At 38.3% G+C, this 26,390-nt stretch overlaps 1 protein-coding gene across 4 annotated transcripts in view; it reads right to left on the reverse strand.

The window, feature by feature from the left end:
- The window catches only part of MTREX (Mtr4 exosome RNA helicase), a 117,353-nt gene that overhangs the window by 43,349 nt on the left and 47,614 nt on the right, over window positions 1-26,390 (reverse strand). For all 4 annotated transcript variants that reach the window (XM_001145794.7, XM_063810475.1, XM_054684363.2 and 1 more), the window contains 4 exons: window positions 23,116-23,241; window positions 14,924-15,074; window positions 3,325-3,497; window positions 2,616-2,684 (listed from right to left, as the gene is read on the reverse strand). In XM_001145794.7, coding sequence (XP_001145794.1) covers window positions 2,616-2,684; window positions 3,325-3,497; window positions 14,924-15,074; window positions 23,116-23,241 — 519 coding nt within the window. The remainder of the gene's footprint in view (window positions 1-2,615; window positions 2,685-3,324; window positions 3,498-14,923; window positions 15,075-23,115; window positions 23,242-26,390) is intronic.

Raw genomic sequence — 26,390 nt, forward strand, 5'->3', positions numbered from 1 at the left:
AGAACAGTCTGTAAAGAAAGAAGTCTAAGACCTGAAGTTCTAAACCAACTAGACCTAAAGGACATCTATAAAACATCCCACCTTAAAGCAGCAGAATACACATTTTTCTCAACTGCACATAGAACATTCTGCAGGACAGACCATGTCAGGCCATTAAGCAAACTTAGAACAATTCAAAACTACTGAAAGAATTCCAAGTACATTCTTGACAAAAACAAAATTAGAAATAATAAAGACAAAAATTTGGGAAATTAACAAGTATGTGAACATTAACACTCTCCTAAATAACCAATGGGTTAAAGAAGAAATCAAAAGGGAAATTAGAAAATACTTTGAGATTAATGAAAATGATAAAATATACTAAAATTTATGGAATACAGCTAAAGCGTCTGTAGAGGGAAATTTATAATTGTAAAACCTCTATAATTGTAAAAGCTCTATTTAAAAAGAAGAGGTATCTCAAGTTAATAACCTAATCTTCTACCTTAACACGTTGAAAAAAGAACAGTAAACTGAACCTGTAGCCAGAAGAAAGAAAATTAAAAAGATGGGGCATAACCTAATGAAATAGAGACAGAAAAACAGAGGGAAAAAAAATCAGTAAAACCAAAAGCTCATGGAGAAGATTAACAAAATTGACAAACTTTACCCAGAAGAAAGATTTAAACTACTAGGTCAGATATGAAAGAGACACTACTAATGACCATACAAAAATAAAAAGGATTATAAAATAATACTAAGAATAACTGTATATCAATAAATTACAGACAATCTGAAGAACATGCCATACCAAGTAGAAATTGACTTAGTAATCTCTTAGTAAAGTACCCATAAAGAAGAGCACAGGCCGAAGTGGCCTCATTGCCAAGTTCTACCAAATATTTAAGAAGTTTTGAATGTGATGAAGATATTGGGGAAAAAATATTTAATACCAGTTCTTCAAAACCTCTTCCAAAAAATGGAAGAAAAGGGGAACACTTCCTAACTCATTCTATGAGGCCTGCATTACCCTAATACCAAACCCAAACAAAGATGTCACCAAGAAAACAACAAACCAACATTTCCTATGAATACTGGCATGAAAAATCCTCAGTATTTCCTAAGAATACGGCATAAAAAATCCTCAAAAACATACTACCAACTGAATCCCAATACATAAAGAGAATAATATATCATGACAAACTGGGATTTATCTCAGAAATCCAGTCATGTAAACATCTGAAAACCAGTTAATGTAATATATCTTATCAGAATACAAAATAGAATAAAAAGCAAAAATCACATGATCACCTCAATAGGCACATAAGAAATATTTGACAAAATATTTATCTTTCATGAGAAAAACACTCAACACACCAGGAACAGAAGGAAATTTTCTCTATTTCTGGGGGATATGGAAGGACAGGTGAATGACATAGGTTTCTTTTTGAGATGATGAAAATGTTCTACAATCGACTGTGGTGATGGTTGCACATATCTGCAAATATACTAAATGTCACTGAGTCATACACCCTAACTGGGAAAATTGTAGAGTGTGTATCATCTCCATAGAACTGTTTAAAAAAAGAAACAAGCCGGGCACGGTGGCTCATGTCTGTAATCCCAGCACTTTGGGAGGCCGAGGCGGGCGGATCACAAGGTCAGGAGTTCGAGACCATCCTGCCTAACACGGTGAAACCCGTCTCTACTAAAAATACAAAAAAAAAAATTAGCTGGGCTTGGTGGCAGGCACCTACAGTCCCACCTGCTCAGGAGGCTGACGCAGGAGAATGGCATGAAACCGGGAGGCGGAGCTTGCAGTGAGCCGAGATCGTGCCACTGCACTCCAGCCTGGGCGACAAAGCGAGACTCCGTCTCAAAAGAAAAATAAAAAAAAGAAACAAAAAATGTAAAACCTAAGGTGAAAGGAATCTACAGCACTTCAGTATAGGTAAAAATATTCTGCCTTAGCAAAATTCTCTTACAAACAAGTTATGGAATGAGTAAACTGGCAAAGGCATGCTAGCTTTTCCATCTTGGGTTACATAAATGTCCATGAAACCACTGTATTTAGCACTCAATGTCACACTTCCAACTCCACATAAAAAGAGAATTTAATAGCTGTCAGAGAGGCTTCAATAAAGACTACTCTGTCCAGTTAACCTCATCTCCTGCAAGGAAGATCACAGCTACATGAAAACAATGCATGTGTCTCTCTGAGTGTGTGTGTGTGTGTGTGTGTGTGTGTGTGTGTGTGTCAGGGAGATTTGGGGAGAGGAAGGAAAGCACCACCACCATTTAATAGTTTTCTCATGGTTGAGGTGATACACAGAAAATATAAAGGACTGGCTTGGCGTGGTGGCTCACACCTGTAATCCCAGCAGTTTGGGAGGCCGAGGCAGGTGGATCACCTGAGGTTAGGAGTTCAAGACCAGCTTGGCCAACATGGCGAAACCCCATCTCTACTAAAAATACAAAAATTAGCCGGGTGTATTCCAAAAATTAATTCCTCATGGCAGCATTTATTACGGCTTCTCTTCAGGTAATATTATTTCTTCTTAGATCGATTTCATAAGCCTCAAAAAACATTTCACTAAAAATTGATATACAATTCTAATTTAAAGATAATAGTTTACCTTAACATTTGACTTTTTTGAGAAATTCACCACTACTCCCCAGCCAAAGTCATCTCCTTCATTCTTTACCTAAAAAGAAAGAAAAGCAAGTAAGCAAGAATCAAATGTATATCTACAAGGCAATTTCAGCCTTTCACACCTACATTCTAGACTAATAAAGCTTTCTGAATTTTCTGATAAAATATCTTTGAAAGAGCACTGCTAAATTTAAGAAACAAGATATCAACCCTGCAGGAAAAAAATCAATGCCAAATTTCATTTTAGAAATTGCCCCTAGGACAGCAATAACAGGAATCTCTCAGTTGGCAAATGAATGCTGAAAATGACAGAATGTTCCAAGGATATAAATCTTTTATATCTAATGAATTCATCCAGAACTTAAAATTGCCTTATTTTTCATATAGCTATATGAATAGTTATATGAACAGCTATAGTTAGCATTTCATAACTAGAAATATTTTATATGTTAATTCCAAAACTATCTACTTCAATTTATAGTCCCCAAAACAAAAACCAGTGGTGATTAAAAGGCCTTTGCATAAGCCCCTAAGTTAGTGCCATGTGAAACAGGTAAAATAATATGATTAATATAGATCAACTATTGTAGCAGGAAGCATTTTATCAGAATAAAAAATAAATTAGAATCTTTAACAAAAATATGTTTAAATATTGAATTATTCAAGTATTTTATGAAGAAACAATGACATACCTTTACCAAACGACCTGGTTGTAGAAAAGGTAAGCAGTATTTTGGTTTGTGAATATATTCTTCAATTTCTTTACCCAATTTGGCAAGCTGCTGTCTAATCTTATAATAGATAACCACACTTTCTTCATTGGGAATTACTATTTTATTATACTGTTCTTCTGAATTCTTTACCTCTGTAAATAGAACACATGTACAAAATTAAAAGCTTATACATCTTATTTAAATTATACCCAAGACATAGGATTTTTTCTATTAGGTTGGTGCAAGTGTAGTTGCGGTTTTTGTTTACCTTCCACCTTCCTGTAAGTCTCTATGTGTTCATCTATCCAAAAGCTCCCCAAACCCTGTCCTCTTGTGCCTTTTATGGAGGCTTTATTGGATAGACATGACTGACAACTGCAAAGAAATGTGGTTGGTTACAATCTATTACTAATAGACTGAGTGGGAAAACCCAGCAAGATCTGCCCATTATGATTTTTTTTTTTTTTTGCACCTTTCCGTATAGCATTTCTTCCTCCAAGGTATGACTCAGGATCTCTTTTCAAATGAGTGCCTTGTGACCTAAAATCAGACAAGGTAGGTCAGAGAATTTTTTTAGGTCAGTCTCCAAAACAGAAAAGCTGGAGATGATTCCTGCCTTGGGGAGAAAAAGCAGCAGGTGAAAGGAAGGCAGCAGAAGGTCAGAATCTATCTTCTGGGACCTGCTTCTGACCCAACATTATAACAAAAGACTAACAAAGGCTATGGGAGTTATAAACCAGGAACCATGGACAAAAACCAACCAATAAATCACAGGCCACACCCTGGTTTTTTGTTAATATGGAACTCATATTAACAGGATATATAATTTCAAAGATATTGGCATATTATTAGACTTGTATTTAGTCATTAATTAGATCAGTCTACCATTAAATGATATGAATATATCTCTTAGGGTGAGGCCATGCAGGTTTGCAGGCTTTTATTTGATCTTGCCTGGTTTTAAAAGTAGGAGTCATCTTGGCAAATATATAGTTTCATATTTTTAGGCATTTGGTATAATTGAACTAGGATATAACTGTTTTGAGCTTCTTTAGAGGTATTAACTAATACTGGATTTTTAAAATGTGTAATTCCGTTTTTAAAATCCATAGCCTTTTTTCTTCTTTTTTTTTAGAGACGGAGTCTCGCTCTGTCGCCCAGGCTAGAGTGCAGTGGCGTGATCTCGGCTCACTGCAAGATCTGCCTCTCGGGTTCACACCACTCTCCTGCTTCAGCCTCCCGAGTAGCTGGGACTACAGGCGCCCACTACCATGCCCAGCTAATTTTTGTATTTTTAGTAGGGACAGGTTTCACCATGTTAGCCAGGATGGTCTCGATCTCCTGACCTCATGATCCACCCGCCTCGGCCTCCCAAAGTGCTGGGATTACAGACATGAGCCACCAAGCCCGGCCTTTAGCTTGTTTTTTTTGAGACAGTCTTGGCTCACTGCAACCTCAGCCTCACAGGTTTAAGTGATTCTCCTGCCTCAGCCTCCTGAGTAGCTGAGATTATAGGCGTGCCACACCATGCCCAGCTAATTCTTGTATTTTTAGTAGAGACAGGGGTTTCACCATGTTGGCCAGGCTGGTTTTGAACTCCTGACCTCAAGTGATCCACCTGCCTTGGCCTCCCAAAGTGCTAGAATTACAGGTGTGAGCCACCACACCCGACCTATAAAATCTATAGTTTTTAAATACCCTTCCTTCTTTTTAAAAAAAATCTATGGAAGGGACATTAGAATTGGCCACAATGTTGGTTTAGATTTTAGGCAGCAAGAGTAGCCTAGCACTATGTCCTCCACATTGTATTCTATTTAGATGTGATAAGGTTATACAGGTACAGAACTAGTGCCATTTCATTAATGAAGTGCTACAGCGAATTCTAAAAAGATCTAAGAGATTTGTTTTCACTTTAATCGCTGTTATCATGGGCCTCATTGCAGTCACTGCAATGGCCACCACTGCCGGAATGGCATTACACCAATCCATTCAAACGGCTCATTTTGTTAATGATTGGCAAGCCAATTCCACCCAAATGTGGAATTCTCAACAAGGCATCGATCAAAAATTGGCAAATCAATGATTTAAGACAGTCTGTTATTTGGCTTGGAGATCGGGTAATGAGTCTTGAACGTCGCATGCAAATGCAGTGTGATTGGAATACTTTGGATTTCTGCATCACCCCATATTCCTATATGACTGATCATTCATGGGAAATGGTCAAAGGACATCTTCTAGGTAGAGAAGATAATTTATCACTGGACATAACTAAATTAAAGCAACAAATTTTTGAAGCCCCTCAAGCTCACTTATCCATTGTGCCTAGAGCTGAGGCGTTAGATCAGGTGGCAGAAAATCTTTATGGATTAAACTCCACGACTTGGATTAAGTCTACTGGGGGCTCCACTATAGTAAATTTTGGAACTATGTTTCTCTGTTTAATCGGCTTGATTTTAGTGTGCCAGACCAGTCAAGGAATCCTGCGTCAAAATCGAGAGAACGAACAAGGCTTCATCACCATGGCACATTTATATAAAAAGAAAGGGAGAGATGTTGCGGGAAGTCAGGGACCCCAAACGGAGGGACCAGCTGAAGCTGTGGCAGAAGAACGTAGATTGTGAAGATTTCATGGACATTTATTAGTTCCCCAAATTAATACTTTTGTAATTTCTTATGCCTGTCTTTACTGCAATCTCTAAACATAAATTGTAAAGATTTCATGGACACTTATCACTTCCCCAATCAATACCCTTGTGATTTCCTATGCCTGTCTTTACTTTAATCTCTTAATCCTGTCAGCTGAGGAGGATGTATATCGCCTCAGGGCCCTGTAATAGTTGCATTAACTGCACAAATTGTACAACATGTGTGTTTGAGCAACATGAAATGTGGGCACCTTGAAAAAAGAACAGGATAAAAGCAATTGTTCAGGGAATAAGAGAGATAACCTTAAACTCTGACCGCCAGTGAGCTGGGCGGAACAGAGCCATATTTCTCTTCTTTCAAAAGCAAATGGGAGAAATCTCGATGAATTCCTTTTCTCAGCATGGAACATCCCTGAGAAAGAGAATGCGCACCTAGGAGTAGGTCTCTGAACTGTCCCCCCTGGGGCGTACCTGTCTCTTATGTTTGAGACTGCCGGGGTGAAATAGACCCCAGTCTCCCATAGTGCTCCCATGCTTATTAGGTAGAGGAAATTCCTGCCTAATAAATTTTGGTCAGACCGGTTGATCTCAAAACCCTGTCTCCTGATAAGATGTTATCAATGACAGTGGTGCCCGAAACTTCATTAGCAATTTTAATTTCGCCCCCGTCCTGCGGTCCTGTGATCTCGCCCTGCCTCCACTTGCCTTGTGATATTCTATTACCTTGTAAAGTACTTGATGTCTGTGACCCACACCTATTCACACACTCCCTCCCTTTTTGAAACTCCCTAATAAAAACTTGCTGGTTTTTGCGGCTTGTGGGGCATCACGGAACCTACCGACATGTGATGTCTCCCCTGGATGCCCGGCTTTAAAATTTCTCTCTTTTGTACTCTGTCCCTTTATTTCTCAAGCTGGCCAACGCTTAAGGAAAATAGAAAAGAACCTATGTAAATATTGGGGCAGGTTCCCTGATAATTAGGCAAATAGTTGTATTGGTTTTCAGTCTATTTTGTCAGATGGGATGAAGGTACAATTCATCCTATATGGCTCTTAGGAATTTTGATAAAAGGGTTAAATATATAGTTGCAGTTTTCTGTTTAGGAATTATCTCTTTTTAGCATTTGTAGTTGTAGCCCTGGTCTTAGGACCATTCTATCAGGTAAAGAAGGAAACAAAGTTGTTCTTTTGAGGTACTGTGTTTTAAGAAACACAAGTGTTTTTTTGGCTAGGCACAGTGGCTCACACCCATAATCCCAACACTCTTGGGAGGCTGAGGCAGGAGGAGGATACCTTCAGCTCAGGAGTTCAAGACCAGCCTGGGAGAGACAGTGAGATTCCATCTCTACAAAAATAAAAAATTAGGTTGGTGTGATGGTACACACCTGTGGTCCTAGCTACTTGGGAGGCTGAGGTTGGAGGATTCCTTGAGCCCAGGAGGTTGAGGCTACAGTGAGCTATGATTTTGCCAGTGCACTCCAGTCTGGGCAACAGAGTGAGACCCTGCCTCCAAAAAAAAAAAAAATTGTTATATATATATAAATATAAATAAATGTTTTTTGAGACAGTCTTGCTCCGTTGCCCAGGTTAGAGTTCAGTGGCACAATCTTGGCTCACCGCAACCTCTGCCTCCTGGGTTCATCCAATTCCCTGCATCAGCCTTCTGAGTAACTGGAATTACAGGTGTGCGCCACCACATGTGGCTAAATTTTGTATTTTTAGTAGAGACAGGGTTTCGCCATGTTGGCCAGGCTGGTCTTGAACTCCTGGCCTCAAGTGATCCACTCACCTCGGTCTCCCAAAGTTCTGGGATTACAGGCATGAGCCACCATGCCTGGCATTTTTTGTATTTTTTATGTCACATAACAGTAACTAACACAGAAGAAGCCTTCTGTGACTCAATGTGTGAGGGTTTTTCTTCCCCACACACCAAGCAGTGGATGCCAGCTGGGTGTCCTCTAATTTAATTTTGACATTATCCACCTGGAGACAGCATCAGGTCTCACAGGTTGAGAGTTCAGTCCCCAAGACTGCCCCCACCCCTACCCCCACTAGTCACAAGTTAAGGTCTCCAAAATTTTAGACACTAGTCACAAGTCATAAGTTTAGACACTAGTCACCACTTAGGGCCTCCAAAAAATTTAACAAATTGAAATTTTTACAACTTCCTCTTTATGTCTGATTATTTTTGTGTGTGTGAGTAGCTCACAAAACTCAAAAAAACACATTTATCAGTTTATTACAAAAATATTTTTAAAAATAGATAAAAAAAAATAAGACAATCTAAAAAGGTCCTAAACACAAGAGCTTTTGTCCACACAGAGATGGAGTGCACCATCTTCCTCAACAAATAAATTTTTGTTTCCTTCCTATAAGTCTCTTCATATTTAGCTATCCAAAAGTTCCCCAAATCCTGTCCTCCCTGGACATTTCATAGTGACTTTTAATTAGAGGGACATAATTCACAACTATATATAATTAAACAAAAAAATACATAATCTAATACTAATGGAGTAAAAAAACCCAAGAAAGCCCATTTATTTAAAATTTTTGGGTCTCTCTATATAACATTTCTTCCTCCAAGACATAATACAGAATCCCCTTTAAAATGGTGGTCTTATGACCTATAATAAGACAAAATAAGTCAAAAAAATTTATTATGAACAGATCTAAGACAAAAAGACCAAAAAAAAAAAAAAGAAATAAAAATAAAAATAAAAAGAAACAACCCTGCCTTAAATAAATAAATAAACAAAACTAGGTTAAAAAAAATCTAATTTCTAAGGCCTATTTCTAAGGCCTAAAGTGCCCCAACATTTTAACAAGACTATATATAACAAAGGGTATAAAAATTATAAGCCAAAAACCATAGACAAATACACACACACACACACACACACACACACACACACATTACAGTTTTAAATTGTGGTAAAATCCAATTTCTTTTTTTCTTCTGTTGTTCATGCTTTTGGTGTCACAGCTAAGAAATCACTGCCAAATCCAAAATTACATAAATTCACACCTATGTTTTTTCCTGAGTTTTAAATTTTTAGCTCTTTATCTATTTTGAGTTACTTTTTGTATATGGCGTGAGGTAAGGGTGCGACTTTATTACGCATGTTGCAATCCTTTTGTTTCAGCACTACTTGTTGAAAAATCAATTGACAACAGATGTACAGGTTTACTTCTGGACTCACAATTCTACTCCACTGATCTTTATCAAACTGCTCTATGTAACCAGTGTGCTTCAGTTTCTTAATCTGCAAAATGAGGATAACAATAGTGCACGTATCCCCACAAAGCTTTCCTAGGGACTGATGAAAGACACAGAATATACTTAGCTAACAGTATAGCTCATGGTAAACAGAAAGGATATTGCTACTGTATTGTTATTATGTTTATTATCATCATCAACCTTTTCACAGACTGTTCCTAGAGCTCTAAGTTCTAGTCTTTTGTACTACCTTGGGCATACTGCATCATCCTGGTTATTTTTAAATGAACTGCATCACTGCTTACAGGAGCTGTATTTCAGTCATTAAATACTAGAATACCATCCGTAACAACACGCATTATGGCAGTAAACATTATCAGGAAAAAAAATTAAACCCTATAAAAGAATATTTGACAGACTAAAGTCATTAAGAGTTATACGAAAATGAAGACTGCACACTGAAATGATGATCCTGCTGCCCCGCCCAGAATTACATATAACATTCTATTTGTAGGAATCAGGGGAGCACTAAAGGCAGCACAGACCGGAGGAATTTAAGAAAATGATATAAGGAAATATCTATGGGGGATAACAGGGAAGCATCCAGGAAGATTTTCTTTTTTATATCACTCCAAATCACTTCAGTGCTCAGACTATTTAACTAGTGAGTCAAAAGTCTGAAAGACATTTTAAGAAGTCACATTTATTTTGTAGTTAGAGTCCAGGACTCTAACTACAGCTACATACCACTCCAGAAAATTATTAACTTTAGGTACAGTCTTTTTTCTCCATATTAAACAAACAAAAATCAGTTTCTCTAATCTTTTCTCATGTTAAAAAAAACTGGTTTTATGTCTTCCAAAATTGATAATATACATGTAACAAATTAGAAAACAAAGACATAAATTAATGAGGCAACTTGTTTGTGAGATTGCCACTATGAAGCAAATTAACTTAAGGATAGTACCTCTTCCACCCCAATCAGACAGTTGAGGAACTTTAGTATAAGAAGCTAGTTTAACTGCAGTGCAAATGAGAAGACCTCATGGGTCACTGCCATAGGAAAGCCTCAGAATTTCAGAAGATAGCATGTAAAATATGCCCACAAACTCTTAAGACAGCTTGCAACCAATTTCTTCCTCTCGAGGAAGATGAGAGATGGTGGTTGCAAAAACATATTTATAGTATATAATATAGTGTATAATAGTGTATACAATAGATAAGCCTGGGAGTGACTAGGAAATGAACTGCCATGCTCAGAACTAAGCAAATTTTACAAGTAAAAGCATAGATTGCTTTACTGCTCTATGGCAATACTATCATTTTTGCAACAAGCACTTACTGAGCATTTAACATAGATTATCTCATTTAATTCTTAGAACTTGAATGTACTGGATATTATCCCAACTTCATAAACAAACTAAGGCTCAGGTAGCCCTGATTCAAACCCTCATTTAACTGCACAGCTCTTCCTATTACCACTGGCATTATTAATGAAACTAAATAAAAAGACTAAGATTAAGTATGCATTTTTCGTTTCAGTAAGGGTAGAGTAAAATCCAAGGACCTCTACTCTTATGGCTCACTGAAAAATGTACTGTTGATTAGATAAATCAAAATGAAAAACATCTCATGTATGTGAGCCATCTATTTGTTACAATGAATAAAACATTCTACCAATTCTACACTTCACAATAGCCCACATTTTAATTTTGTTATATTTAAGGTGGTAAAAATAATACCAGTGCCTTGAAAAGGCTCTAGTAGTACCTGCAACAAAAGAAGTATACTCCTGCAAGTAATGAGTGAAAATAGGAATGAACTCCATTCAGGATGCATTCTCTCACACTACACGGTCTGTTTGATCATTAACACTCAGCTCTGCAAACTGTACTAGAGGTTTTTCAATTCCCTTATTTCTCTTTCATCACTCAAATTCCTACCTCTTCCATTAAAAAGTATGTTATACTTTTGACAGTATTTTTACTTACTGGTTTCAGGAAGTTAGAAAAACAGAGCCTGCCCCTTTAAAACCAGAGGTAGAGAAATGCAGGAATAATTAAATTCCAAGTAGACACAAGTATTCAGAGGCAATGCCAGTGAGCAAAGATCATGTTACTCACAATCCTTTTAAAAGGTAAGTCAGAACCACATTGAAAAAACAAAACACAAAAGCTGGGGACTGTGAAGACAGAGGACATGAGATGGAAATGTCTACCTAAAGGGAAGAAACCGAGGCAAGATTAACAGTTTATGCGGGCCAAGGCTGAGGACTGCAGCCAGAGATATACTTCTAAGTTCAGGAAGTGCTCTAGAGAAAAAAGAGGGGCTCCAATTTCTAAAGAAAAAGGGATAATCAGGGTCAGGCACAGTGGCTCATGCCTATAATCCCAGCACTTTGGGAGGTCAAAGTGGGTGGATCACCTGAGGTTGGGAGTTTGAGACCAGCTTGACCAACATGGAGAAACCCCGTCTCTACTAAAAATACAAAATTAGCTGGGCGTGGTGGTGCATGCCTGTAATCCCAGCTACTTGAGAGGCTGAGGCAGGAGAATCACTTGAACCTGGGAGGTGGAGGTTGGGGTGAGCCGAGATCGTGCCATTGTTGCCATTGCCTGGGCAATAGGAATGATGAAACTCCGTCTCAAAAAAAGAAAAAAAAAAAAAAGAAAAAAGAAAAGAAAAAGGGATGAATTAGAAGAGCGGCTAGATTACAAAAGCTGTCAGGAATTCTCATTGGTAAAAAGAAATAACACGGGTTAGTGACTGGCTATACAGTGGCTTCAAAAGGTAATTATTTAGTTCCAAGGGTAGGAGACTTGAGACTTGACTTCGGTTATATTTTAAATGACTTTCTCGGCCTGAAAATTGAAAGGGGCTCCCATTCCTCAGGTAAAAGGTTTTCTTTTTAATTTCTCAGAGAAATGGTGGAATGTTTAAGTTCATTGAGTGAGCAGTAGAATCCTGCTCTAAGTCATACTGAACAATCTCTGGGTCCAGCCAGAAGTCAGAAAACAGGCTTTAAAAAAATGGGATAATACTTGGGAGTTTTCCCTCTATCCTCCACTGTACCAGGGATGCTTTTAAAAAGTAATTTACTGCTTATCAGAATGTAAAAAGAAAAAGAAACAAAACAAAGGTAGGTGCACCAATACACACTTCTGTTTCACTTGGTTATTCAGTCTCCAAAACAGTCTAACTGCTAGCTGTGTGTGTATGTATAATTATCCTACTCATGCATGACTGTGCTAACTGCTTAGGAGGAATACTTTAATTTCCTTTTTTAAGTATTAAACTAGCTTGTAATCTTACACCTGTTTCAATGACAGCATCTGAAATTTCCATAAGGTAAAATTAATAATAAGTACTAATCTTATTTTAACACCTCCTTAATTCACACTCAAATCCAAAGTGTATTTAAACCTTGTTCATCTTTATTATTAATTTTATTTTTAATAAAATAAAATAAAATTTATTATTAATACAATTTTTGGTGGGAGAAAGGGATTTATAGCTCTTTTAAAAATACACTTCTCTGAGACTAGAATCATACTTTTCTATCTCTTTGCTAAGACCAGTTTATCAGCCAAACGAGGGGCATTATTAATAACTTTTACAAGAAATTAATAAAATATATTATGATTTGAAATTATACATTGGTCATGTTATAAGGTTTTTAAAAAAAATTCAAAAATCTGCTTATGGAAATTTACTAAAGGTGAGTGTTGAGATCATCCAGCTCACATTTTAAGAAACTGTCATCTTCGATTTTTTTTTTCAGTTAGAGAGGTTACTACATTTATTCTCATCACTTTATTAATGGTGAAACCCTGTATCTACAGAAAATACAAAAATTAGCCAGGCATGGTGGCACATGCCTATAGTCCAGCTGAGCTGGGAGGATCAACTGAGCCTGCACTGAGTTGTGATCGTACCACTGCACTCCAGCCTAGGCGACAGAGCAAGACCCCATCTAAAATAAAGTAAAATAAGAGTGGAATTGTCCTATATACTCATGATAGAAAGGAATCTCCAATTTGTCCTGTTAAATAAATCATGATAGTTATAAAATTGAAACATTATTCAGTCATTAAAAATCATGCTTTCTTGAAATTAAAACTTTTTGTTCTTTTTTTGAGATGGAGTCTCGCTCTGTCGCCCAGGCTGAAGTGCAGTGGTACAATCTCGGCTCACTGCAACCTCTGCTCCCGGGTTCCAGCAATTCTCCTGCCTCAGCCTCCCAAGTAGCTGGGATTACAGGTGCCCACCACCATGCCCGGCTAATTTTTTTGTATTTTTAGTAGAGATGGGGTTTCATCATGCTGGCCAGGCTGGCCTCGAACTCCTGACCTCAAGTATCTGCCCCCCTGGGCCTCGCAAAGTGCTAGGATTACAGGTGTGAGTCACCACACCTGGCCGAAATTAAAACTTCAGAAGTCAGAATCAATGAGCTACTAAATACAAAGCATTTAATAAAAGGCTAGGCGTAAGGTAAATATTTAACAAATGATATTAATTATAAGCATTATCATTACCAGTATCATTATTACAAAAACTCCACATCTAAATTTTGCCTTTAAAAAGCAAACTTATTCGTGAAACAAAATAGAAAAACTCCAAAGTGTTAACAGTGGTTGGGTAGCTATTTCTGTGTGAGATTACAAATGATTTTAACTTTCCTCTATCTTTTGTCACATTTTCTTTCTCCTTTTTACGATGACTACGCACAATATTTTTATAAGATTTATCCAAACCAGTGGTTTATTCTTTTTCACATTCAAGTGAAAACCAGTACTTTAAATCGTTGCCTCCATTTTAGCTTTTAATCAGCTCTTATGACCATCAGTCACACTACCCTCTAAGGTAAGAATCAATGTACAATTCCACTTGAACATAATTACCATAAGACATTTACTTTTTGTGCTTTAGTAAGCATTACCTTAATATTAAGAACTGAAAATTCCAAAAAGCTAAACTCTAATCCAAGTTAAAGCATTATATTTCCCTAAACATTCACAGGCTTATGCCAGGGCACTCTTTTATAATGAGAAATGGTGAAAGGACAAGGCTAATATGCATGTGCTTCTTTTTTTTTTTTTTTTTTTTTTTGAGTCGGAGTCTCCCTTTGTCACCAGGCTGGAGTGCAGTGGTGCAATCTTGGCTCACTGCAACCTCCGCCTCCCGTGTTCAAGTGATTCTCCTGCCTCAGCTTCCCAAGTAGCTGGGACTACAGAAGCCCACCACCATGCCCAGCTCATTTTTTGTATTTTTAGTAGAGATGGGGTTTCACCATGTTTGCCAGGATGGTCTCGATCTCTTGACCTCGTGATCCACCCGCCTCGGCCTCCCAAAGTGCTAGGATTACAGGCATGAGCCACTGCGCCCAGCCGCATGTGCTTTTTACAGGTCAAGTTTTAATATACTAGGCTTTGTGTTATTTCATTATTCAGGACCATGAGTTATATGACATATATGCACAAGACAAGAATTATACTAAATTTGAGCCAACTATAGAAAAGTTTCCTGCCAGGGTTTTCTTTCCTTCATTTTGAAATGTTCTATTCAGTTACAACGACCAGACTACAGTTGTGCAGTCCATTACGTATGAACCAAAATTTACCTTGCAAAAACAAAAGCCAAAGCAGCCAATAATGCAGACATTTTGCTAGTCAGTCTCCTAACTACACTAAGCTCTGTTATGGTATTTTATACTTACTCTCTACTACTCCTGGAATTGCTCTATAATGCTGAAACTGGTAGAAGGATTTTTCCAACATGTACTCAGGATTAATTTCTTCTACACGTAGTAAGTTCAAAACCATGTTGTAGGTCAAATGGAAAGCACTATTTAGAGGATCAGCGGAGCCCTAAGAGAGAAAAAAAATGTCAATTTTGTAGTTTTCCAAATAAATTTACACAAGTACCTTTAACCTACTATAATGCTCAATAACAGTCTACATTAAGAAATACTACAGAAATGTATTAGTTCTACCCTTTAGTTAACCAATATAAAATAAAACCACGGGTCTTTGGGAAAGTGAAGGGAAAAAAAAAATCAGTATGAAAGTATTTAAAATACTGTTTGCCAAATGTGTAGCTCTCTGCCCTCTAAGCATATGACAGGATTGCTCTTTGTGGTCCCCCACTGCAAGGCTGCTCACTGCAGCCTTGAAATCTTGGGCTCGAGCAACCCTCCAGTCTCAGCCTCCCGAGTAGCCGTGATTACAAGCATGTGCCACCATCCCCGGCTAATTTTTTATTATTTTGTAGAGACAGAGGTCTCATTGTATTACCCAGACTGGTCTTGAACTCCTGGGTTGGCTCAATCCTCCAACCTCAGCCTCCCAAAATGATGGGATTATAGGCAGACTATTCTTTATCTACACTTTAATTCCTTTTTGTCTTCCTAACTGTGGCTGTTACTCAAGAGCTAGACTAATGACTAGACAGTATAAAATATTTTATTGTAAAATAAGTTATACTGTAGAATTTTATTGTAGAATAATGCAACCTAAACTCACAAGGTTTATATCCAAAATAGTTCCTTCACACATAAACTTCTCTTTCAGCAGTGTCTCTTCAGAAGTTTTTTTTTTTTTTTTTTTTAGATGGGGTCTCGCTGTGTAGCCCAGGCTGGAGTGCAATGGCATGATCTCAGCTCACTGCAACCTCTGCCTCCCGGGTTCAAGCAATTCTCCTGCCTCAGCCTCCCAAGTAGCTGGGATTACAGGAGCGTGCCACCAGGCCCAGCTAATTTTTTGTATTTTTAGTAGAGACGGGATTTCACTGTGTTAGCCAGGATAGTCTCGATCTCTTGACCTCTCCGCCCACCTCAGTCTCCCAAAATGCTGGGATTACAGGCATGAGCCACCGCGCCCGGGCCTTCAGAAGTATATTTTAATAAAAATGCTTCAGAAGTATGAAAATGGTTGTGTAGTTATTTAAATAAGAGAATGACCAAATTCTCGGAGGATACATGTAGAAACATTTAGAAGTGCAGTATCACTATGTAGGCCACATATTTCTAAATGGCATAGCAAAATACACAAATACTCGTAGAGTACTCCTGGGTTCTTAAATTGAAGTCCACAGGACAACCTTATGAAATCCAGAATTTTAAATGTATGCAGTCAGGATTTTATGCAGAAAAAGGGGAGACTTCTCATCTGTGTCTCAAGTAAGGATATTTCTTAGTTCCTGAAAACTCAAGAGCCATGTACTTTAGGAGGATAGTTAGTAAGTCCCTAAAACCTTGATCTTTACCCACTTTCCTTAAAAATAGGGCCAAAAGGAGTGGTGAAGTTAGTAGGAAAACCAGATTCTTGGAGAAAAGAGAGATTAAAGAACTTCAGCTACTTTATAATTTTGCAAACACATTGTTTGCAGACTTTCCTGTTATTTTTTCTTCTATGATTATGCCCACCAAGAAATCTCGGGTTTCAATATAAGAAATGTTTATTTCTAACCCCATGCTCCGCTTCTATATTCCCAACTGCTGTACAAACACCCATGTAAATTCTCAGTCACCTGAAACTCAACATGGCTTTTTGACATTCTACCCAAGTAAGCCCAGCATAGTTCCAACTTACACCTGCTGTACCAGTGTAATGACTAATAGTCCCCTCTTTCACTCTGACAGTATCCCAATTTGGATGATAAATAACATCACTATACTATCTAAAATGAAATTTCTCTCTCTTGCTCTTCCTGATTTCTGACCAACTTTCTCTTTCACATATATTGATGGTTAATGAGTTACTCATTTAAATTCCAGCTTAGGAGTTTGTTTATTCTGCGTTATCTCTCCCTTTTTAATCAATTATTGCAGACTATTTACTCAATTTGTCTTAGATTAGTCCTTTTGTTTCTTTACCACTGCCACCACTCTAGTCCAAAGGTTCATCAAATCAAACCTAGATTATGACAACTACCATCCTAACACCTAGATTACCATAACTACCATCGTAACTGTTCTTGTTTCAATGTCCTTTCCAGTTTGACTTGCCGCTGCCAGATGAATCTTCCTAAACATGCTTTTGCTGTGACATACTACCCTACTCAGCAATAATATATGATTACTTAAAGTCCCTGTAGGTACTGAAATCAGTTTCATAGTTTATACCAAATTTCATTTTATTTTCCCCCAACGAAATAGAATGGAAAATAACATAATACATCATAGCAGAAGTGTGTTAAGAAACTTTTATTTCTCAAACACACACCACACAGAAGTGTACTGGACATGTTGTAAACTCTATTGTTTTCTAAAGAAAAGGGTAAAAATGGAAAATACTGAGGCTCAGAACTGAACACCCAATTTAGCAATCAAGTTAATAAGCTTATGTCTCTCATCTATAAGTATCCACACAAATCCTTTGTCTTAGCAAAACTAAGAAATCCAAATACATGTTAATTCTCGATGCTAAAGCCTCTCCTGTTTCCTAAAGTATCATTCTTTCTTTTTAGCCATGAAAATTAAAATGTTACCCCCATTCTGATTCCATTCCTTTGGAGCTTGCCCCACCTACATTCCTCCATAAAGCCTTAAACCACAACCATCTAGTCCAGAATCATCTCAAATTTCCCTGAACTAGAATTATCAGAACTTATATTCTAGCACTGGGCCATATATTGCTTCCTGTTCACTTTCTATGCATGAATGTAGATATATTCCTTAAGTTTAGAAATGATCACCATTTACTGAGGGCTTAGCATATGCCACTCACTGTACTAAATAAATACTAAATCTTCAATTCACAACATTCATAACAGTTTTCTGTTTCCATTTTAAACAAGAAACAGAGGCTTAGAGAGGTGCAGGGACCTGCCAAGACTAAACAAATAGGAGCTAAAATCTAGGAGTATCTAGGCTTAAAGTCTTCATGGAGGGCAAGTCATATTGGAACTTACTTTATATACCTATCAATCCAATACATCCCTCATGTTACTAAAAATATAAGAACTCTTTAAGTGTTGATCAAGTACTCTTTTTACATATTTAATTTGATCAGTTAACTAAAACAATGTATCAAGAGACAGCCTAATAAGAGGATCACCTAAAATTTAACTGAAACAAGACAGGTAACCAATGATAAAGACATTATGTAAACTTTGAAGGATTCCAGGAAAACTTCGAAGAATTCCTTTTTGCCGATTTGCTTACTGAAAAGATACTAAGATTGAGAGAGCCAAACATACCAATTTTCTAGAAAAGCTTTTGTAATATTTTATAAATATTAATATAATGATCTCTTACATTTTAGAATATATGGTTCATTTAGGCAAGTAGTTCTAAAAATTAACAGGCTAAATATTTTTGCATTATGAACCATAAAGGTGGAAGATGAAGAAATAAATAAATGTGAGTCTTCCCACTTCTTCAAAAAAGGCCTGTACATTGTTATCTTATGTACAGTTACAGAACTAACTTTAATAGAATAGGTATGTGCTTCTTAAATTTACAAATAATTTAAATAACCAGTAAGGTCAAAATTATTTTTCCTTCAATTCAGGAAAATTTGATTCATTGTTGAAAAGAACACACCACTGACTAGAAGTATCACACTATTGAAATGAGCACTTTATGTACTCTAAGTAACTAGTATGTTTATTTAGTAATTTCAGAAATTATAGAAATGGTTTTAGTTTGATAAAACCAATAATAACATTTACTCAAAGTACTGTGATATTTTTACATTCTTTGGAAAATATGGGCACTATATTGGAGCATGTATTTCTTCTAGTTATACTGGAAAAATATAATACCTAACCGCTAACAAATAAAAGATGCATTCACCAGTCTTTCTGAAAGGCTGTTTAATAATACACACTTTCTCATTTACTCAACTTTTCATTTGAACACACATTATGAAAACTGATTTTTTTTATAGCTCATATCAAGTAATCAAAAATGTATCAAAAGAACTGCTGTCTTGGCTGGGCGTGGTGGCTCATGCCTGAAATACTAGCACTTTGGGAGGCCAAGGTGGGTGGATCACCTGAGGTCAGGAGTTCAAGACCAGCCTGGCTAACATGGCGAAATCCCATCTCTACTAAAAATACAAAAATTAGCTGGGCATGGTGGCACATGCCTGTAATCTCAGCTACTTGGGAGGCTGAGGTAGGAGAATCACTTGAACCCAGGAGGCGGAGGTTGCAGTGAGCCAAGATCACACCACTGCACTCCAGCCTGGGTGACAGAGCGAGAAACTGTCTCAAAACAAAAAACAAACAAACAAAAAAAACAAAAAAACTGCTGCCTTATGTCAAATTCTGTTTAAGCTAATAGCAGATACTTCAACAATAGCAGGACTGGAAAAGTTGAAAAGGTTTCTCTATTGCTCCTTTAAAAATTCGCCAAGCCAGCCAGCACGATGGTTCATGCCTGTAATCCCAGCACTCTGGGAGGCCAAGGTGGGCAGATCACTTGAGCCTGGAGTTCAAAACAAGCCTTAGCAACATGGCAAAACCTTGTCTCTACAAAAAATACAAACATAAAAAAAATAAAAAAAAAATTAGCCAGACGTGGTGGTGCATGCCTGTAGTCCCAGCTACTTGGGAGGCTAAGGTGGGCGGGTCGCTTGAGCCCTGGAGGTCAAGGTTGCAGTGAGCCGAGACTGCACCACTGCACTCCGGCCTGGGCAACAGAGCAAGACCTTGTCTCCAAAAACAAAAACAAAAACAAAAACAAAAAAACAAACAAACAACAACAACAAGGCTGGGTATGGTGGCTCACGCCTGTAATCCTAGCACCTTGGGAGGCTGCGACAGGAGGATCCCTTGAGCCCAGGAGATCGAGATCAGCCTGGGCAACAAAGGGAGACCCTGTCTCTATTAAAAAAAAAAAAGGGGCTGGATGCAGTGGCTCACGCCTGTAATCCCAGCACTCTGGGGGGCTGAGGCAGGCAGATCACCTGAGGTCAGGAGTTCGAGACCAGGCTGGCCAACATGGTGAAACCCCGTTTCTACTAAAAAAAATACAAAAATTAGCTGGGCGTGGCGGCAGGTGCCTATAATCCCAGCTACCTGGGAGGCTGAGGCAGGAGAATCGCTTGCAGTGACCAAGTTAAAAAATTACTCAAGCCATAAAAATGAAGGAAACAAATTATTAAAATATTTCAAATTCACAATCATTATTTACACACTCAAATATATAAATACGTGTGTGTGTATGAATGTACTGAGATTTTGAAAGCTCCAACCAGCAACAAACACATGTATTTTGCCATGTTTCTAACACCAATAGGAAAAATAATTAAATATGACAAATAGACTTGAATTATACTAATGTATAAAGTAAACCTACTATTTCTACATATAAGGTGACTATGAAGAAGCTACGTATTTTAATTTTTGAGAAAATGACTTTAAGTACTCAGTATTTCTATTAAAGTTCTGAAATTACTTAAGAATGATCAATTATTTTTGCCTATAAGAAAATATACCTGACATGACTATTTTTTAGTCTATCTACTTTAAGTACATCAAAGAACAAACTGTTGTCTCATGTCAAATAGTGTTTAAACTAATAGTTGAAAAATCTATTTGCAAGAGGTACTGAGAAGCAGTACCATATAGTAGTTAGAAGCATAAACTCTGAAATCAGACTGCCTGAGTTCAAAAGCAGGATTTGCCATTTAACAACAACATAGCTCTGGACAAATTTTTTAACCTCTGCATGCCATTTATAAAATGGAGATAATAACATAATTATTGTAATTAACATTTGGAACATATTGAATATTCAATAAGTATTAGTTGTTACAAATACTGAATAAGTTACTTATAAATTCCTTAATGATAGTAAAACCACCTGGAAAAAAACCTAGAGGAAAAAGGTTGTATGCCAGTCTTGATAAAAGAAATATGCCTAGAAATGCAGACACAAAAACAGGTACTCCTTTCAATCAGTCAAACTGTATAATATTCAAAGTGAAATGTTCTCCTTCATACCCCAAGGATGGCTATTAACCAAAAGGGCAGCTAACAAGTGCTGGCTAGAATGTAAAGAAATTAGAAGCCTCATATAATGCTTGTGGGAATGTAAAACGGTGCAACTACTAAAGAAAACAGTCTGGCAGTTCCTCAAAAGGTTACACATAGATTTACTCTATGGCCCAGCAATTCCATTCCTAGGTACACAGTCAGGAGAAAAGAAAACACATATTCAAGTAAAGACTTGTAAAAAAAAAAAAAAAAAAAAAAGTTCACAGCAGTATTACTCACAACAGCCAAAACATGGAAACAATCCAAATGTCCATCCACTGATAACAGATCAAGTTTGGCATACCCATACAATGAAATATTATTCAGCAATGAAAAGGAATGAAGTACTCATAGATGTTACAACATGCATAAAACTTGAAAACATTAGGCTAAGTGAAAAAAAGCCAGATACAAAAGGGTACACATTATACGAGTCTGTTTATATGAAATGTCCACAACAGACAAATCCATAGAGACAGAAAGCAAATTAGTTGTTGTCTAGGGCTTGAGGTAGGGGTGGTCTTGTGAAGAAAGAAGAGTGACTGTTAATAGGTACAGGGGTTTCTTTTTGGATTGATGAAAATATTCTAAAATTGATTGTGGTGATGGTGACAAAACTCTATGAATATATTAAAAACCATGGAAATGAGTGACTTGTATGGTATGTGAATTATAGCTCAATAAGTCTATTAGAAAAGTTAATTTTAAAAATGCAATGAAAGGTGATAGAACTTTACACTTACAAGGTAACAAATCCAGAAACGTCAAGTAAATGGAATGAAAACTCTGCACTAAAGGAACCAGATGCTGTCATTAAAATATTACCTCCTATAATCTGGCAATCCGATTCTGTTCTTTCCACACACACAGTACAAGGAAAGAAAAATAGCATGTGCTATATCTGGCACAATTAGAGAAAAGAATAAAAATACAAATTTTCAGCCTTGTTTAATTTTCCTTTCATGAAGCACTAAAGAGGTTTCCAAGTGTTAATCTCTAAAGTTGAAAATAAGACACCATACGATTATTATGAATATGTACAGACAAGCTTTGTCTTCACTCATGTAAAGACATATAAAGATATACACACCTTCATCAATTTTGTTTCAACATACCAAGCTTATGACTATATCTCAAATTCTCCACAAAGTTCCCAAGTCTAAAAAGTTAGACACATAATCTGTTTCATAGATACTGACCTAAGTGTGTCTTAACATGTTTTGAAGTAGCTACTTTTAAGTAACTAATAAGCTGGCAATTAATTTTGTGTTTTTAATTAAAGTTTCCTATCTTATTAACACTTTTCTCTATATGGATAAGAAGAAAAAAAGCAACCAGGCCAATCTTCCTTGAGAAGCTCTTCAAAACAAAATCCTAGACCATCCGAAGCACAAATACTAAGCAAGCAAAATAAAAGTCTAATCTGCAATAAAGCTTAAAATGTGTCCTTTTTGATTGGGATATTTATAATCAATAGGGTAAAGTGTAAACGCAGATTGCTGAATTAACCTATTAAGCTATCTGCGCTTGCAAAGGTAGAGGAAGCTCATTGCCTGCCCAAAACACTTGATTATCAATCACGTGCCCCACTTCCTGTTCTACCAGGTAAAGAACAACTTGTGCAGTGGATGGGTCAAATAAAGAGATTTCTTAAATTTGGAGGACAAAGTAAACATTTCTGCCCTCTCTGGAGATCTTCACACCCTATCCATTACATGAGTTGCTCTCCACCTATTAGGTGAAGTAGGATACAAGATGTTAGTATTTTGAGTAATCACACCCTTCCATCTTCCCAAGCCCAGATAGTTTCAGTATATTAACTCATTTCACTTAGGTGTCTGACTGACACAACCAATTCTGAAATGGCTCCTGAAGTATATTTCTGGAATTCTTGGTAAAGGTACACAATCTTAATGTAGTTACCTTAAGTAATTGTTTTCCAATTGTTGGGCTCATCTTTTCATCTACCATAAGAATTACAATTCCTCTATCATCCATTCCTCTCCTTCCAGCACGACCAGACATCTGAATGTATTCACCAGAAGAAATCTGAATGAACATAGTTAAAATTCAGAGTTTAGGAAAAAAACTGGTAAAAAACATATTCTTAAAATTTCTCTTTTTGTAAAATTTATAACAAGTTATAAACCCTAAGAAAGGAAACATGATTAAAAACAACATGAAGTTTGAGAAGAGTTAAAGTCAAAGCACAAAAATGCAAAACATGTGAGAATAATGTTTCAAACCCACATCACACTGACATAACAAAACTAAATTTTAGACTTATTATCATTTTGGATCGAAAATTTATGCTTTTAATCTAAATTTAAAGCGTAAAATTGAGGCTTTTAAAAATTTTGGCTTTCCACGTAAGCCAATTACTGTTAATTATGCTTACAAATATATGACAGCTTCTGGGAAATATTGGCTAATTCACTGGCAGTAAAAAATACCTTTGAGCTGGATATTCTGGAAAACAGCAAAATCTTGATCTCCCGACCTCGTGATCCGCCCGCCTCAGCCTCCCAAAGTGCTGGGATTACAGGCATGAGCCACCACGCCCAGCGAAAACAGCAAAATCTAAGAATGCAATGACTCAAACTCAACCAAGTATCAATTCTGACTTGATCATAATTAACTTTCTGAATCTGCAAAATGAGATGACTATAATTCATGCTTTTGGAAAAAACAAAATTCTCTCCTATTTTCTTGGTATGTATGCTTGGAGTTTGGTTGAGTCCGTCTGTCACCAGGAACAACCTGATAGAAGAAGGTTAGTAAGCCACCTGTATACAGGCTTTCAGGGCACCACTGAACCACTTCAACACTGGGCAAAGTTTTTTCTGTAAGTGCATGTGTACTCTTCTCCTGTGGAAAGGGTCCAGATTCTTTTTAAAAAATTGTAACTCAAAAAGAGTGAAAAACCACTATAGGTCACAATGCTGATGCCTGAGGATGGTGGTGGCAGTCCTAGCTCAGACATGGTTAGCAGAGCTGCTGAGATGCTGAAAGCCCACTGCCTGTATGAGGTAGATGGAACACTGCCTACAGAGCAGATCCACCAGCCTCACTGGAGAAGATGCCTTTATGTCCATGATGGGCTGAGGGAAAAGCAAGGTCCTTCCCAAGCCATCCAACGATGTCTAGCTGGATCTGGTCAAGAAGGTGCAGCTGTTCAGTGGCACTCAGAGTGGTATGTATAAGCACTTCATCATAGAGGCAGGCAGGTTTCCAGCAGCCAGTCAATATGCATAGTGTCCCCAATACCGGCCACGAAGAGCCTCCCTTGTGATCACACAGCCAGGGTGGCTAAATACAGGGCCAAGTTCAACCCATATATGACAGTTAAGTATGACATGAAGACCCCAATTGGCAAAGGAGATTCTGCCAAGTGGTATGCATGGAGCACTGAGCCACTTGGCAGCATACACCAAGATAATTGAGATCAAGTACCAGGAGGGGTAGGAGGTGTGGGAGTCAGAGCTGTGCGTGCTGCACCAGGTGCGTCACGCCAACATTGTCCAGCCGGTGGAGGTGTTTAGGATGCAGGAGCATGTATACATGTTGATACAACTGATCCCTGCTAGCATAGAGCTGTTCAACCACATCATCACCAAGGGTTCCTTCACTGAGCATGATGCCATGTGAATGCTGCAGATGGTGCTAGATGGCATCCAGTATCTGCATGCACTGGGCATCACAAACCAAGACCTCAAGCCTCACAATCTGCTCTACCACCATCCAGGCACTGACTCCAAGATCATCATCACTGACTTCAATCTGGTCAGTGCCCGCAAGAACAGCAACAACTACAAAGGCCTGATGAAGACCACCTATGGCACACCAGCATACCGTGCCCCAGAGGTTTTGGCCTGCAAGTACTACACCATTCAGTGCACGTGTGGGTCCCAGGCATCATCGTCTACATCCTGCTGAGTAGCACTATGCCCTCTAGGGACAACAATCATGCCTCAGAGACAAGTATAGTTACTCGAATGAGCCCTGGCTACCCAGTATGTCCAACCTGGCTAAGGATTTCACTGACTGCCTGCTGACAGCGGACCCTGGAGCTCATATGACTACACTGCAGGCCCTGAGACACTTGTGGGTGGTAAACACGGCAGCCTCTTCATCCACGAAGAATCTGCACCAGTTCATCTCCCAAAACCTCCTCAAATGTGCCTCCTCACACTGCCAGAGCACCAAATATGCCCAGTCCACGTGTTAAAGCCACTTGACAGGCTCCAAGCTGAGTCACATGCAAGAGCGTGAGCTGCAGAAACTCAAACTTGCGTTACCAGCCAACAGTACAATGGCTGACCCACCTGGCTTGGTACAGACACAGCATGATCTCAGCCTGGCCATTCATTGCTGTACCATCTAGGACTGTTACCCTCTCTGGAAATAGGTCTATACAGCAAGCAAAAGGTGAAGAATGTCTGGTCCCACTTCCTTCTCTGTGCCTTCAGCAGCCCCACTCCTTGCCATGGGCCTGGGCCATATGTGACAAGAGTAGAGGTGGCACAGGGGGCTGTCTGTGACTCCCTGAATGAGGCATCTGGTCTGGCACTGACACTCATTTTGGTGGGAAACTGCTCTGGTATGAGTTGGAGAAAGGACAGAACCTGGCCTTCACTGTCTCCCTAACCCTTTGACTCTTCCCCAGAACAAGTGGGGGCAGCAGTGCTGGCTGAAGAGTGTTCTATAGCCTCAGGACCCTTTGGGACAGTTAATTCTAGAACTACCCCCCATTCCTCCACAGAGCCTTCTTCCCTGACTCTCTACATTCCAAGGCATCTTGATCCTTAAGATTATGCTCCAGTAGGAGGCCCAGGTAAACACAAAGCTTATGCCTTGACTGGACTCGTAGCCCCTGGCTAGATCCAAACAGTCCCCTACCTCCCAGCCAAGACATTTCTTTCTTCATGGTGCCCCCACGAAGACATCTCCTGGCCCCAGGATTCGCCAAGAGCTCTGGTGGTAGGGCAACAGCATGGACCTTAACCCTTCTAGATGGTGTGGCCATGCTGGTGGCAGGGTTGCCCCAGGCTCCAGCCTATCTCTGACTATAAGAGGGTCCCTGGCCCACCAGCCTACCACCCTCAATGCCTTCTTTGCAGAGCCCACTATTACCTCCCTTTCCCCCTTGGATGTCCATTCCATCCCCCAGGTGCCTCCTTCCTAACAGTGGAGGGGTT

Source organism: Pan troglodytes, chromosome 4, assembly GCF_028858775.2.
Source record: "Pan troglodytes isolate AG18354 chromosome 4, NHGRI_mPanTro3-v2.0_pri, whole genome shotgun sequence".
In the NCBI taxonomy this organism is placed as follows: domain Eukaryota; kingdom Metazoa; phylum Chordata; class Mammalia; order Primates; family Hominidae; genus Pan; species Pan troglodytes.